The sequence below is a fragment of the Loxodonta africana genome, chromosome 10 (genome assembly GCF_030014295.1).
Source record: "Loxodonta africana isolate mLoxAfr1 chromosome 10, mLoxAfr1.hap2, whole genome shotgun sequence".
Lineage (NCBI taxonomy): Eukaryota > Metazoa > Chordata > Mammalia > Proboscidea > Elephantidae > Loxodonta > Loxodonta africana.
In genome coordinates this window covers 26,465,305-26,479,294 of record NC_087351.1, presented here as the reverse complement: position 1 = coordinate 26,479,294, position 13,990 = coordinate 26,465,305, and the positions used below count along the sequence as shown (strand labels likewise).

The 13,990-nt window shown below is 38.0% G+C and overlaps 1 protein-coding gene across 1 annotated transcript; it reads right to left on the bottom strand.

Moving 5' to 3' along the window:
- Nucleotides 1-12,262: 12,262 nt before the first annotated feature.
- LOC100655530 (olfactory receptor 4K15-like) lies at nt 12,263-13,664 on the bottom strand. The gene has a single exon (XM_003423672.4). It carries the CDS (start codon nt 13,317-13,319, stop codon nt 12,393-12,395), a length of 927 nt encoding a protein of 308 aa, XP_003423720.4. The 5' UTR covers nt 13,320-13,664; the 3' UTR covers nt 12,263-12,392.
- Nucleotides 13,665-13,990: the final 326 nt, after the last annotated feature.

Genomic DNA, 13,990 nt, shown 5'->3' with positions numbered 1-13,990 from the left:
AACTATGGTTTACTATCGTCTTGTCTTTTTCTGCTACTTAACTCCCACAACTACATCATTAAAACTATTTAATCTCTGAAGTTATGATAGCTGACTTGGTTTAAAGAAAAGTCCCTTTCTGTTAACATTGAGCTATGTGAGAATAGATAATCAGAAGTGGTTAATATGTTGGTAAAAAATATCAACAGATGAAGTGATAATAGTCACAAAAAGCAAAAATCTGCTTTAGTTAAAATTGTTGAAAAGTAGAACATTTGAAGGTCAATGGTAACATTCTAATGATTACTGAAGAAACGTTCCTGGATGTAGAATGTGTAGGTTTTAACTAGGATTTTTCTGACATAATAAGATAAGCTATATTCTTTGAAAAATATCCAGCAACACAATTCTTTCTCCTTAATCAAAAATTGAAATAATAAGCAATTTGTCAATACATTGTAAAATAATCCATTCTGCCTATGTTTTCTCTGCAGCTTTGTTGGAACAGTGCAAAAAAGCTTCCAAGGAGATAGGCTGTGATTCGAACATTCATAAAAAATGAGTTTAGAAGTTCAAGAATCTCTTAGCTGAAGGAAGGCAGTGTGTTTTTGTTGTTGTTGTTTGATGTAATTAGAAGTGATGTGTCAGTCTCTATAAAAAATTGTGGAAAAAAGATGGTGTCAGTGGACAAAACTGTTTCATCTGAAAATGGTTTTACATAAAATTAGTAAGCATCAAACTTTACAACAATCTGATTGTAGGAAGACAAGGAAATATAAGGAAATTAAGACTCAGAGAGGTTATCTAATATATTCAAGATTTTATAACCAGCAAGTAAAAAATCAAGAACTTCATCCCAAGCCTTCAGGACTCTTTCGTTACTCTCAATAGGAGCGTCTCTAATGGAATGTAAAAGTAAGAACATACGGTGAAAGTAACTATACAGATTCAAAAATGAGAGAATTATTTTAGGGAGTTGATATAAAATCCCTTTAAATATGATTAAATGACTCATAATTGACTTTCACAGTAAGGGTCATCTCTATTTAAAAAGGTAGGAGGTTTTATATATATATATATATTTTTTTTTTTTCCCCCAAAATGGCTAATACATTTTACTTAAAAGATACATTTTACTTTGTAATTTATTGGATAGAAAAACTTTACTCCCTATCATGGATTGAACTGTGTCCCCCAGAAATCCATGTATCAATTTATCTAGACCATGACTCCCAGTGTTATGTGATTGTCCATCGTTTTGTCATCTGATGTGGTTTTCTATGTCTTGTAAATTCTACCTCTACGATGTTAATGAGGTGGGATAAGTGGCAGTTACGTTAATAACTCAAGATGCAGTCTACAAGATTGGATTGTGTCTTGAGGCAATGTCTTCTGAAATATAAAAGAGAGAAGCCAGCAGAGAGATAGAGGGACTTCATACCATCAAGAAGCAGCACCAGGAGCAGAGCATATCCTTTGGACCCAGGGATCCTGCATGGAGAAACTCCTTGTCCAGGGGAAGATTGATGAGAAGGACCTTCCTCCAGAGCCAACAGAGAAAGCTTTCCCTGGAGCTGACACCCTGAATTTGGACTTCTAGCCTACTAGACTGGGAGAAAATAAACTTCTGCTTGTTAAAGCCATCTGCTTGTGGTATTTCTGTTATAACCATACTAGACGACTAAGACACTCCCTCATAATATCTGCTATGTATGATTTGTTGCTATATTATACTTTACAAAGATTCTTTCAAAATCTCGAGTATAAAAAGAATCAAGGGAATGAATAATGTATGCTGTGACAAAATAACTAAAACTGAGCCACTCCAAAGGATATTTAAATCCATACTTATCACTTAGAGTGAGAGGGAATGCCCTTTCAGGGCATTCTTTCTTGGGGCCAAAAACTGTCAACCAAAAGGAGCAAGCCTCCTGTTCTTGGCCACATCTTATTATTTGGTCAAAGTTAGGACTGTCTTTTAGTGAAAGTAAATGAGAAATTAATAGGGTATGGGAAGGGGAGAAAGAAAAATGTCAGAAATCCTCATGGAGAGTGACTCTGTATTCATTGGCCAAATGACATTTTTGTCTAGGTGCTAGGCTCCACTTGGATTAACTGAGATAAACTGACCTTATTATGCTTTGGCAGAGTCTACTCTCTTTGGTACATCAGAAGGAAAGCGTTTACACCAATTAGTCAATCCAAGTATTACTGAAATTGACTCATAAGCTGTTTTCTATCACACCCAAAGTCAAATTTTATGTACCAGAGAAACATAGATGTAATTTTTTTTGTTAACACAAAAGCATTTGAACAAAAGCCTAAGTACAGATATTCCAAGTCATTGCCCCAAGTTTCTCTTTATTTAAAGATCTTATTAACATTTTCCAAAGAGAAAATCTCAAGCGAATTGTTGACACAAAATAAAGAAAACACACCTGATTCAATTATCTGGAGATTTTGTGAAAGTTGAAACAAGTTTTTGCTTCTTTTAAATCAAATGCTCGTCCTACAAAAGAGTGCACCAGATTTATACATATATTTGAGCTAAGATATCATAGCTGTTATAGGTCTTGACTTAGGTCTTGTCCTCTTCTTGGCAATCTATTTCACCATTTTGCCATTTCATCATTTCTCTGTTTCATTCGGAACTGGGTCTTGAGCTGGGACTATCCAGGATGAATATGTTCCATGGAGAATCCTTGTCATTAGCTGTTTGCTGGGTAAAATGGCTGAAGTCCAGAGAGAAAAAACACTGTCAACTTTTCCTAATTCCCAGAGCTATTCCCCTGTGTCACACTCACGGATAATTATGAGCACTTAATTTCTAACAGATTTGGGGAAACTGTGAACTTCATGAAGAATTTAATTGATTGAATCTTTAGTAATATTCCCCATGTTAGTAAAAAAAAAAGATGGAAAAGCTCAGCAGAGAATATCTGATCCCCCACAATGGTAATGCATCATCAGTTGCTCTTTTTATCTCAAATATTAAATATCATTAAGGAGTCATCAAAAGGGAATATATTGATGTTCTTAGAATAAATCTTATTAATGGTGTGATGCAACAATATCATAACTTTGATTTGTTTTGCTAATTTTTTATTTTGAAATGTAGAGAAAATTGTTCATCTATTTCTTTCTGACAAATATTTTGTTTCCTAGTTTTTAAAAAGTGATAAAACTATGAATGAAATACTTAAAGAACAAGAAATTTTCACTCTACTTCTATATGGTCAAATGTTCTCTGATCCACTTTGAAGTGCAAAATTAATTAAAGTATTATAATGACATGTACAAAGACATAGAGGTACAAAAAGACATCAAAAGACTCATTGCCTCGGGCAAACCTGTCGCAAAGGCCTCTTCACAGTGTTAAAGAGCAAAGACGTCGCCTTAGATCTAAGTCGCACCTGACACAAGCCGTGGTGTCTGCAATCTCATGCGCATGCAAAAGCTGGGCGATGACTCAGGGGAACCAGAGACGGACGGAGGCCTGTGAACCGTGGTGCTGGCAGAGGACGCTGAGTGCCCCGGGGACGGCCCGGGGACAGGGCAATTCTGTCCTGGAAGGAGGACACTCACAGGGCTCCTTAGGTGCAAAGATGGCGAGACTAGGTCTCACACACCTTGGGCACGTTGTCAGGAGGCATCAGTACCTGGAGTAGGACATCATGCTTGATAAAGTCAAAGGTCAAAGAAAAAGTGGAAGACCCTCAACGAGATGTGTTGACACAGTGGCTGTAACAATGGGCTTAAACATGATGACGATCGTCACGACGGCGCAGGACGGGGGAGCGTTTCATTCTGTGGTGCGTGGGGTTGCTATGTGCCTGAGCTAATTTGGTGGCACCTAGCAACAACAGCATAATTGGGTCAATTTCTTTTTTTTAATTCACTACCAATATCTATCTTTTATGTGGTGTATTTTGACCATTTACATTTAATGAAATTATTGATATATTGGGGCTTACGTCTGCCTTTTTTGTTTGTTTTCTGTTGTATCCTCTGATGTATATCCATCTCCTTTTTCTTTCCTTCCTATAGGTTACTTGGATATTTATTAAAATGTCCTTTTGCTTTAAATATAAGGTTTTGAATGTATTTCTTTGGACAGCATTTGTAGCAGTTGTTCTAGATGTCACATTATACCTATATAATTTACTACAGCCCACTTGTGTTGTCATTTTTCCCATTCAAATGAAACATACAAACCTTACCCCCTTTATGTCCCTTTATCCTCCACCATCAGTGATATAATTGTCTTAAATTTTTCCTCTTCATACATTTCAAATCACAGTAGTGTTACAATTTTTCTTCAACCATTAAGAATGATCTGGACAGCTAAAGAGATGAGAGAAAATCTACTTCATATGCCAATATTATTGCTTTCAATGTTATTCCTTCCTTCCAGATGTTCCACGATCCCTTCTTTCATTGTTTCCTTTCTGTTTATTCCTTTATTTATTCTTTTAGGATCAGTAGGCTGGTGACAAATTATCTTAATTTTTCGTCTTCTTATAATGTTATTATTTCTTCTTCATTCATGAATGATATTTTAGTTGGGTATAGGATTCTGAGTTGACAGTCCTTTTATTTCAGTGCTTGAAATATCTTATGGCACTTCCTTCTGACCAACATGGCTTCTGATGTTAAAGCCAAGGTCATTTGAATTGTTTTTTCTCTGTAGGTAAAGTGTTGTTTCTTCCTTCCTTCCTTCCTTCCTTCCTTCCTTCCTTCCTTCCTTCCTTCCTTCCTTCCTTCCTTCCTTCCTTCCTTCCTTCCTTCCTTCCTTCCTTCCCTCCCTCCCTCCCTCCCTCCCTCCCTCCCTCCCTCCTTCCTTCCCTCCTTCCCTCCTTCCCTCCCTCCCTCCCTCCCTCTTTCCTTCCTTCCTTCCTTCCTTCCTTCCTTCCTTCCTTCCTTCCTTCCTTCCTTCCTTCCTTCCTTCCTTCCTTCCTTCCTTCCTTCCTTCCTTCCTTCTTTTCTTTCTCTCTGTCTTTCTTTCTTTCTCTCTCTCTCCCTTTCTCTCTCTTTCTTTCTATTCCAGGTCCCATCTCAGATACCATGTTGCATTTAGCAATCACGTCTCCTTAGGCTTCTCTTGACTGTGACAGTTTCTTGGACTTCTTTGTTTTTGATGATTTTAACAGTGTTGAATCATACTGGTTAGTGATCTTATAAAATTTCTCTCAGTTGAAATTTACCATGTGTTTTTATCATGATTTTTTTTTTTTTTTTTATCATGATTAGTCCAGGCTTATGAATTTTTGGAGGAAGAACACAGGAAGAAAGACGTCATTCTCATCACATCATATGAAGGATACATGTTATCAGCATAATTTATCACTCTCGATGTTGATCTTGATTATCTGGCTGAGATAGTGTTTGTCAGTTTTCTCTATTGTAAAGTTAGTCTTTTTCCTCCTTTCCATACTTTTTGGAAGAAAATTACTATGGGGAGCTCACGCTTAAGGAGTTAAGCTCCACCTCCTTAAGAGTGGGGTGTTCTGTTCATTTACTTTTAGTCTATTTTCTCAGATTATGTAATTTCTATTGCTACATGTTCAATTCACTGTTCTTCTTTACTCCAATTCCTCCATTCTGCTGTTAAGCCCATTTACTGAATTTATTTATCTTCTTGGTTATTGCTAAAATTTCCATTTTGGTTTTCTATGTATCTCCTATTTCTTTGCTGAAACTTTCTATTCTTTGCTAAGGATTTTTATTTTTTTCAGTTGTTTCAAGTGTGGTCATAATTGTTCACTGAATCTTTTTTATGACTATCACTTTAAAATATTTGTCAGATACTTCTAACATCTCTATCACCTTGGTGTGGCATCTATGGTCCTTTTTCATTCATGGTGAGATTTCCTGGTGATTTGTATAACTACTCATTTTTTTCCCTCAAATCTAGAGATTTTGAGTATTATAAGAAAGGACTTCATTTAAACCTTCTGTTTTAGCTGAGTTTTTCTTACACCAACCTGCAGGAGATTAGGGGAATGCTGCCTTGTTACTGCAAGGTGGACGTAGAAGCCAGGTTTCCCATGTTACATCCACTGATATTCAAGATGGGGGCTCCTTGGTACTGCTTGATGGCAGATAAAGTTCTGACTCTCCATGAGATCTCCAGTGATACCTCTTTGACTGGGAGTAGTAGGAATGCCTTGTTACTGCTTTATGGCCTCCATTCACCCCATGGGAGTGCAGTTCTGGCTCTTTGCTTGGCCTTCTTTGACCCCATCACAAGATCTGGGAGGCAGAGAGTTGGGCCTGGTATGAAGGGGAGGTAGAAGTCTAGGATCCCCCACTTGCCCTTTGCTAACATGAGTGGGGTTGGTGCCAAGTTTTTTTTGTATGTGTGTGTGTGTGTGATGTTTGGCTGGAGTACAGTGGTTACTCTGCAAAACTTTTCTGTATTTTAGGCTACCTCTTTCCCGATCCTATGGATACAGAGAGTAGGCCTTCCTTCCTTGCTTGCCTCTTTCTTTTTCTTTCCTTTCCCTTCCCTTCCCCACGACTCCCTCCCCCCACCCCCCCACCCCCGTTCTTTCATTCTCTAGTTCTCCTTGACTTTTCTAAATTTCTGGCTTTTTCATCTCCAAGTCTAGTAAATATAATCAAAAAGAATACCTAGGGTTCTTACCACCAGCTCATTCCTTGAGTCCCTAGCCTGTGTGTCTTCTTCTCCAACTCTTAGAGTATTATTATCATTATTATTTTTTCAAAGAAAATGCCCACATTTTCAGTGGTAATTAGGAGAAATACAGAAGAAGAAAAAATCATTTTCCCAAGAGAATAAATCAGCTGCTTTTATTTTTTTTCAGTAATATTATCTCTTTTTTATTCACTTTGAATATTTAACCATTTTTAAGCATATTCACTTCATATCTTTTTCCAATAGATTTATTACTTACTTAAGTGATTTTTTTTTTTTTTAAGTGAGGAAGGGGAGGTTAGTCTACTGTTTATTCTGTCTTCTAATTCTTGTTTATTGTAAGTATGCTTCCCATGTGCTTTGTGAGTTTAATTGTGAACTCAAATTTAACAGGCCTTCTTGTGCCAAAATCCTGTGTGGCCAGTGTTAAGAGTGTGTGGCCCACTACAAAGTTTTTTTTTTTTTTTTTCCTTATTTTCAGAATGCTCCAAGAATTTCATTGACCCCTGGAATGAACTATATTTTACGTTCGTTTTTTTTCAGATTAAAGTTCTGACTATGCAGAGAGTATAAATTCAAACTCTGAATTTATATATGGAAAATCCTATAAACCCTGGTGGTGTAGTGGTTAAGTGCTATGGCTGCAAACCAAAAGGTCAGCAATTCACATCCACCAGGTGCTCTTGGAAACTGTATAGGGCAGTTCTACTCTGTCCTATAGGGTCGCTATGAGTTGGAATTGACTGGACAACAACAGGTTTGGTTATGATTATAATTTCCAAGAGTAAACAATTTTCCTATCCAAGTTGTTGCTGTTGGTAGGTGCCATCAAGTCAGTTCTGACTCATGGTGATCCTATGCACAACAGAATGAAACACCACCCAGTCCTGAGCCATCCTTACAATCACCGTTATGCTTGAGCTTGTTCTTGCAGACACCGTGTCAATCCACCTCGTTGAGTGTCTTCCTCTTTTCCACGGACCCTGTACTCTGCCAAGCATGATGTCCTTCTCCATGGACTCATCCCTCCTGACAACATCTCCAAAGTATGTAAGATGCAGTCTCGCCATCCTTTCTTCTAAGGAGCATTCTGGTTGTACTTCTTCCAAGACAGATTTGTTCATTCTTTCGGTAGTCCATGGTATATTCAACATTCTTGACCAACACCACAGTTCAAAGGGGTCAATTCTTCTTCAGTCTTCCTTATTTATTGTCCAGCTTTCACATGCATAAGATGCCATTGAAAATACCATGGCTTAGGTCAGGAGCACCTTAGTCTTCAAGTTGACATCTTTGCTCTTCAACACTTTGAAGTGGTCCTTTGCAGCACATTTACCCAATCTGATGCGTCTTTTGATTTCTTGACTGCTGCTTCCATGGCTGTTGATTGTGGATCCAAGTAAAATGAAATCCTTGACAACTTCAAACTTTTCTCCTTTTATCATGATGTTGATTGTTGGTCCAGTTGTGAGGACTTTTGTTTGCTTTATGTTAAGGTGCAATCCATACTGAAGGTTGTGGTCTTTGATCTTCATTAGTAAGTGCTTCAAGTGCTCTTCACTTTCAGCAAGCAAGATTGTGTCATCTGCATAATGCAGGTTGTTAATGAGTCTTCCCCCACTCCTGACGCCCTGTTCTTCTTCTTATAGTCCAGCTTCTCATATTATTTGCTCAGCATACAGATTGAATAGGTATGGTGAAAGAATACAACCCAGGCGCACACCTTTCCTGACTTTAAACCAATCAGTATCCCCTTTGATCTGTCCGAACAACTGCCTCTGGATCTATGTAAAGTTTCCTCATGAGCACAATTAAGTGTTCTGGAATTCCCATTCTTTGCAATGTTATCCATAATTTGTTATGATCCACACAGTCGAATGCCTTTGTAAGTCAGTAAAACACAGGTAAACATCCTTCTGGTATTCTCTGCTTTCAGCCAGGATCCATCTAACATCAGCAATGATATCCCTGGTTCCACATCCTCTTCTGAACACAGCCTGAATTGCTGGCAGTTCCCTGTTGATATACTGCTCCAGCTGTTTTTGAATGATCTTCAGCAAAATTTTGCTTGTGTGTGATATTAATGATATTGTTCTATAATTTCCACATTTGGTTGGATCACCTTTCTTGGGAATAGGAATAAATATGGATCTCTTCCAGTCAGTTGGCCAGGAAGCTGTCTTCCACATTTCTTGGCATAGACGAGTGAGCACCTCCAGCGCTGCATCTGTTTGTTGAAACACCTCAATTGATATTCCATCAATTCCTGGACCCTTGTTTTTTGCCAAAGCCTTCAGAGCAGCTTGGACTTCTTCCTTCAGTACCATCGTTTCCTGATCATATGTTACCTCTTGAAATGGTTGAACATTGACTAATTCTTTTTGGTATAATGACTCTGTATTCCTTCCATCTTCTTTCGATGCTTCCTGTGTCTTTTAATATTTTCCCCATGGAGTCCTTCACTATTGCAACTTGAGGCTTGAATTTTTTCTTCAGTTCTTTCAGCTTGAGAAACACCGAGTGTGTTCTTCCCTTTTGGTTTTCCATTTCCAGCTCTTTGCACATGTCATTATAATACTTTACTTTTCTTCTCAAGCTGCCCTTTGAAATCTTCTGTTCAGTTCTTTTACTTCATCACTTCTTCCTTTTGCTTGATAGTCTAGAGCAAGTTTCAGAGTCTCCTCTGACATCCATCTTGATCTTTTCTTTCTTTCCTGTCTTTTCAATGACCTCTTTCTTCATGGATGATTTCCTTGATGTCATTCCACAACTCGTCTGGTCTTCGGACACTAGTGTTCAATGTGTCAAATCTATTCTTCAGACGGTCTCAAAATTCCGTACTCAAGTTCATATTTTGGCTCTTGTGGACTTGCTCTGATTTTCTTCAGTTCCACCTTGAACTTGAATATGAGCAATTGATGGTCTGCTTCACAGTCGGCCCTTGGCCTTGTTCCAATTGATGTTATCGAGATTTTCCATTGTCTCTTTCCACAGATGTAGTCAATTTAATTTCTGCATTTTCCGTCTGGTGAGGTCCATGTGTATAGTCACCGCTTATGTTGGTGAAAGGAGGTATTTGCAATGAAGAATTTTTTGGTCTTGCAAAATTCTATTATTCAATCTCTGGCATTGTTTCTCTCACCAGAGCCATATTTTCCAACTACTGATCCTTCTCCGTTGTTTCTGGGTCCTTCTTCCTAGTCTGTCTTAGTCTGGAAGCTCAGCTGAAACCTGTCTTGCATGGGTTACCCTGCTGGTATCTGAACACCAGTGGCATAGCTTCCAGCATCACAGCAACACACAAGCCCCCACAGTACGACAAACTGATACTTGGGGGGTGAGTCCTATCCATAGACCAGGTCATTTAGAACACATTTTTGGTCTTTTTCTTGTGCTGACCTGAATACAATTCTAAACCACATCTTCACTGAAGGGATAGGCTCTGAGGATCTCAGGTTCAAGGAATCTAATTCTACATCATACTCTTGCAGGAACAAAGTTTGTCCCTAATGGCCTATAGCCTTTTGGTTACCTGAAATCACTTCACATCACTCTCTTTCTCCCAAAGCTTCTAATCTTTCAGATGTCATGACATCATATATTTTTTGTAAAGAATGCTTCCAGAATCGATAGGTATTTTTACTTAAAGTATATCTGAATACCTACATGTGAACATTGTCAGTAATAGAAATATAATCTTCTTCTAACCCTGAGGTACCTTGTGAGTATCAAATGAGATAATATATAAATATACAATTTGTAAACCATAGAGTAAGAATTAAATCTAAATTTGACTTTATTATCATCTTTTTCACATTCATCATGTGCTACAGACATATATTAGGTTTCTTTTTTTCTTTTTTTGAAATGCTATGTTTCAGAAAAGAAACAACAGAACCTTGCAGAATGTTGAAGTGATAAGGAACAAAATGAGTTAAACATTGTTTAAGCCTACTTTATATGAAATCTTATTCTAATCTACCATTTACCCCACAGTATTTCAGAAGTATAACTTCACTTTGGGGTATGGTTTTCTCTTTCAAACACTAGACATCAGAGGATTAAGATTAAGGTGATTGTCTCAAATTAAAATGTGATATCAGTTAAAATGATTACTGGTTTAAAAAAGTGTAAATACTATTTAGAAATTTTAAAAAATATTGTTTAAATATGTTATATTACTTTAATATTTTATACATTTTCATATTTATCATGTTGAGTGGAAGAAGCATGAATTTGATAGAGGTATTAACTTTATAGGAAAAGAAAAATATTTATTATTAGGAATAATTTTAGTCTAATTCAAATAATAAGTAGTTTATAAGCAAAAGATGGGATGTCCAATTTTCCTGTTATGTAAGATGGTTACTATTCTGTTATAAAAACAAATGTTATAAAGGCAAAGAAAACATGTCCCATAATATTTCAGACATTACGGTAATTCAGAAAGGACAGCGAAAGATGTAGACTTCTTTAAAAAATCCCAAACAATGACCTGATAGTTTTTGAGAGCTTTGAAAAATATGTGTTCTCACTTGTTCTTTATTGAGTGGCGTCATGAATTGAATTGTGTCCCCCAAAAATGTGTGTCAACTTGGCTAGGCCATGATTCCCATTATTGTGCTGTTGTCCTCCGTTTCGTGATCTAATGTAATTATCCTATGTGTTGTATTTCCTAACCTCTATGATGTTGAGGCAGTATTAGAGGCAGCTATGTTAATGAGGCAGAACATATCTATGGGATTAGGTTGTGTCAAGTTAATCTCTTATGAGATATAAAAGAGACAAATAAGCAGAGAGGAGAGCTAACTACTTCATACAACTAAGAAAGAAGAGACAGAAACAGAGTGCATTCTTTGGACTTGGGATCCCTGAACTGAGAAACTCCTAGCCCCAGGGGAAGATTGATGACAAGGAACTTCCACCAGAGCTGACCAAACCAAAACCAAACTCACTGCTGTCGAGTCGATGCCGACTCATGGCAACCCTATAGGACAGAGTAGCTCTGCCCCACAGAGTTTCCAAGGAGTACCTGGTGGATTTGAACTGCCAACCTTCTGGTTAGCAGCCATAGCTCTTAGCCACTAGGCCACCGGAGTTTTCCCAGAAGTAACAGAGAGAAAGCCGTCACCTAGAGTGGCACCCTGAATTCAGAATTCTAGTCTCCCAAACTGAGAGAATAAATTTCTTTTTGTTGAAGCCATCTGCTGGGGGCATTACTGTTAGAGCAGCACTAGAAAACTGAGACAGGTGGTGAAGATTAGATGGCAGGACCTGGAGATCAGTAAATGAATACATAGAGCAAAGGCATATATTTAGCAGTGTTTTGAATAAAACCTCCATTTACATAGAGCGACATAACCATGTTTGCGTGTACTTATTGAAACCCTAACTTGGAATGGTAATTCTAAACTTCAATTTAATATGCTGAAACAAAGAGACATTAATTGTGGGCCGAGGTTTTCACATTTATTTGTAAGCTGGTGAAATCTGCAGCATACAAGGTTAAGCACATAAATCTATTTGGTTTCTGAGTTAAGTTAATGAGTTCACCAAACCTATTCACTATTTAGTCCTTAAGTCTGGATATTTTGTAGTGAGAGTTCACATTGCAACAAATAACATTCCTATATAAAAGAAATTATCTCCATCCATTTAATTTCTTAGTTCAAACATAAATAGCTTCAATAGCAAACAATATTAGTGGGTGTCTTTATTATGGTTGTCATTATCACAAAAGAAAGCCAAGGAGCTGTTAGGAACTTACTTGTCGCCTCCTCAGTTTCTGCATTGCTGATATTACCTCCTTATTTCTGAATGTGTAGATCAAGGGGTTTAAGAGAGGGGTGAAAACAGTGTAGAATATTGACAGAAACTTATCAATTGGGAAGTTGCTGAAAGGCCAGGCATAGATGAAGAGGCCAGGCCCAAAGAAGAGGGTCACCACAGTGACATGGGCAGTCAGGGTGGCCCAGGCCTTGGCCATGCCTACTGAGGACTGACATCGTACAGTCACCATGATAACTGTGTAGGAGATGATCAAGAGCAGAAAAAAGATCATACCCATTAGACCACTGTCCAAAAGCATCAGTACCTCAAGGGTATATGTATCAGTGCAGGCAAGTTTGATAACTAAGGGAATGTCACAGAAAAAGCTGTCCACTTTATTCGGACCACAGAATGGAAGCTTTACTGTGAAGACCAACTGGCTTAATGAATGCAGGACTCCAAAGAGCCAGGAGCCCATGACAAGACCTGAACACTTGTGTACATTCATGATTGCTGCATAGTGCAGGGGTCGACATATGGCTACATATCTGTCATATGCCATGGCCACAAGGAGCATCATTTCACCACCGGTAAAGGCATGATGAAAGAATATCTGAGCCATGCAGCCCTCAAAGGAGATGGTCTTGTTCTCCTTGAGGAAGTCAACAATCATCTTGGGAGTGGCAAAGGTGGATAGACACAGATCAATGAAGGAGAGGTTGCTGAGCAGGAAGTACATGGGTGTGTGTAGCGCAGGTTCAGAGAGGATTGTGAGCACAATGAGGAGGTTTCCCAGCACAACGGATGAATAGAAAAATGTGAAAAATGCAAAATAGAAAAGCTGTAGCTCTCGAGGACCTGAAAGACCGTGCAACACAAACTCAATCCTTCTAGAGTTATTTCCTTGGTCCATGATTTCAAGTTTCTGAGAGAGATCAGAAAATTTCCTGTAAAGTGAAATGGAAATGGAAATAATATCACAGGATTGTGGGAGTAACAGAGCAAAGCCAAACCTGGCATCAAATCTCACTCTCTACACCTATGTGCTATAAATCCTTATGTTGTTGTGTGTTGCTGAGTAGATTCAGGCTCCGTGGACCCTGCTGGACAGAATAGAACTGTCCCATAAGGTTTCCAAAGCTATAATGTTTACAAGATTATATCTCCAGGTCTTTTCTCCCGTGAAGCTGATGTTGGATCTGAATCACCAACTTTTCAGTTAGCAGCTGTGTGCTTAATCTTTGCACCACCAGCACACCTTTAGATCCTCATAAGCAGGCGAATACACAATGTCTGCAATCATTTGTTTGTAGTGAGTCTGTATGCTTGGCTTTCATCTCTGCATCCTAGCATGGCAGCTGTATTCTAAAAAATACAATTTTTCAACTTTCCTTCACTACTGTAAAATTCCTAATGAATAAAAAAAAAAAAAAAAAAAATGAATAGGCCAAAGAAACTCTAGATTCTTATTGAGAGTTTTCAAATTCTCTCTTTTGTAATTCCTAGTAGTATGACCATGGATAACTTCATGATGTTTTCTGTGCCTTTGTTCCTCCATCTGTAAATCTGGGAAATAGTGATACA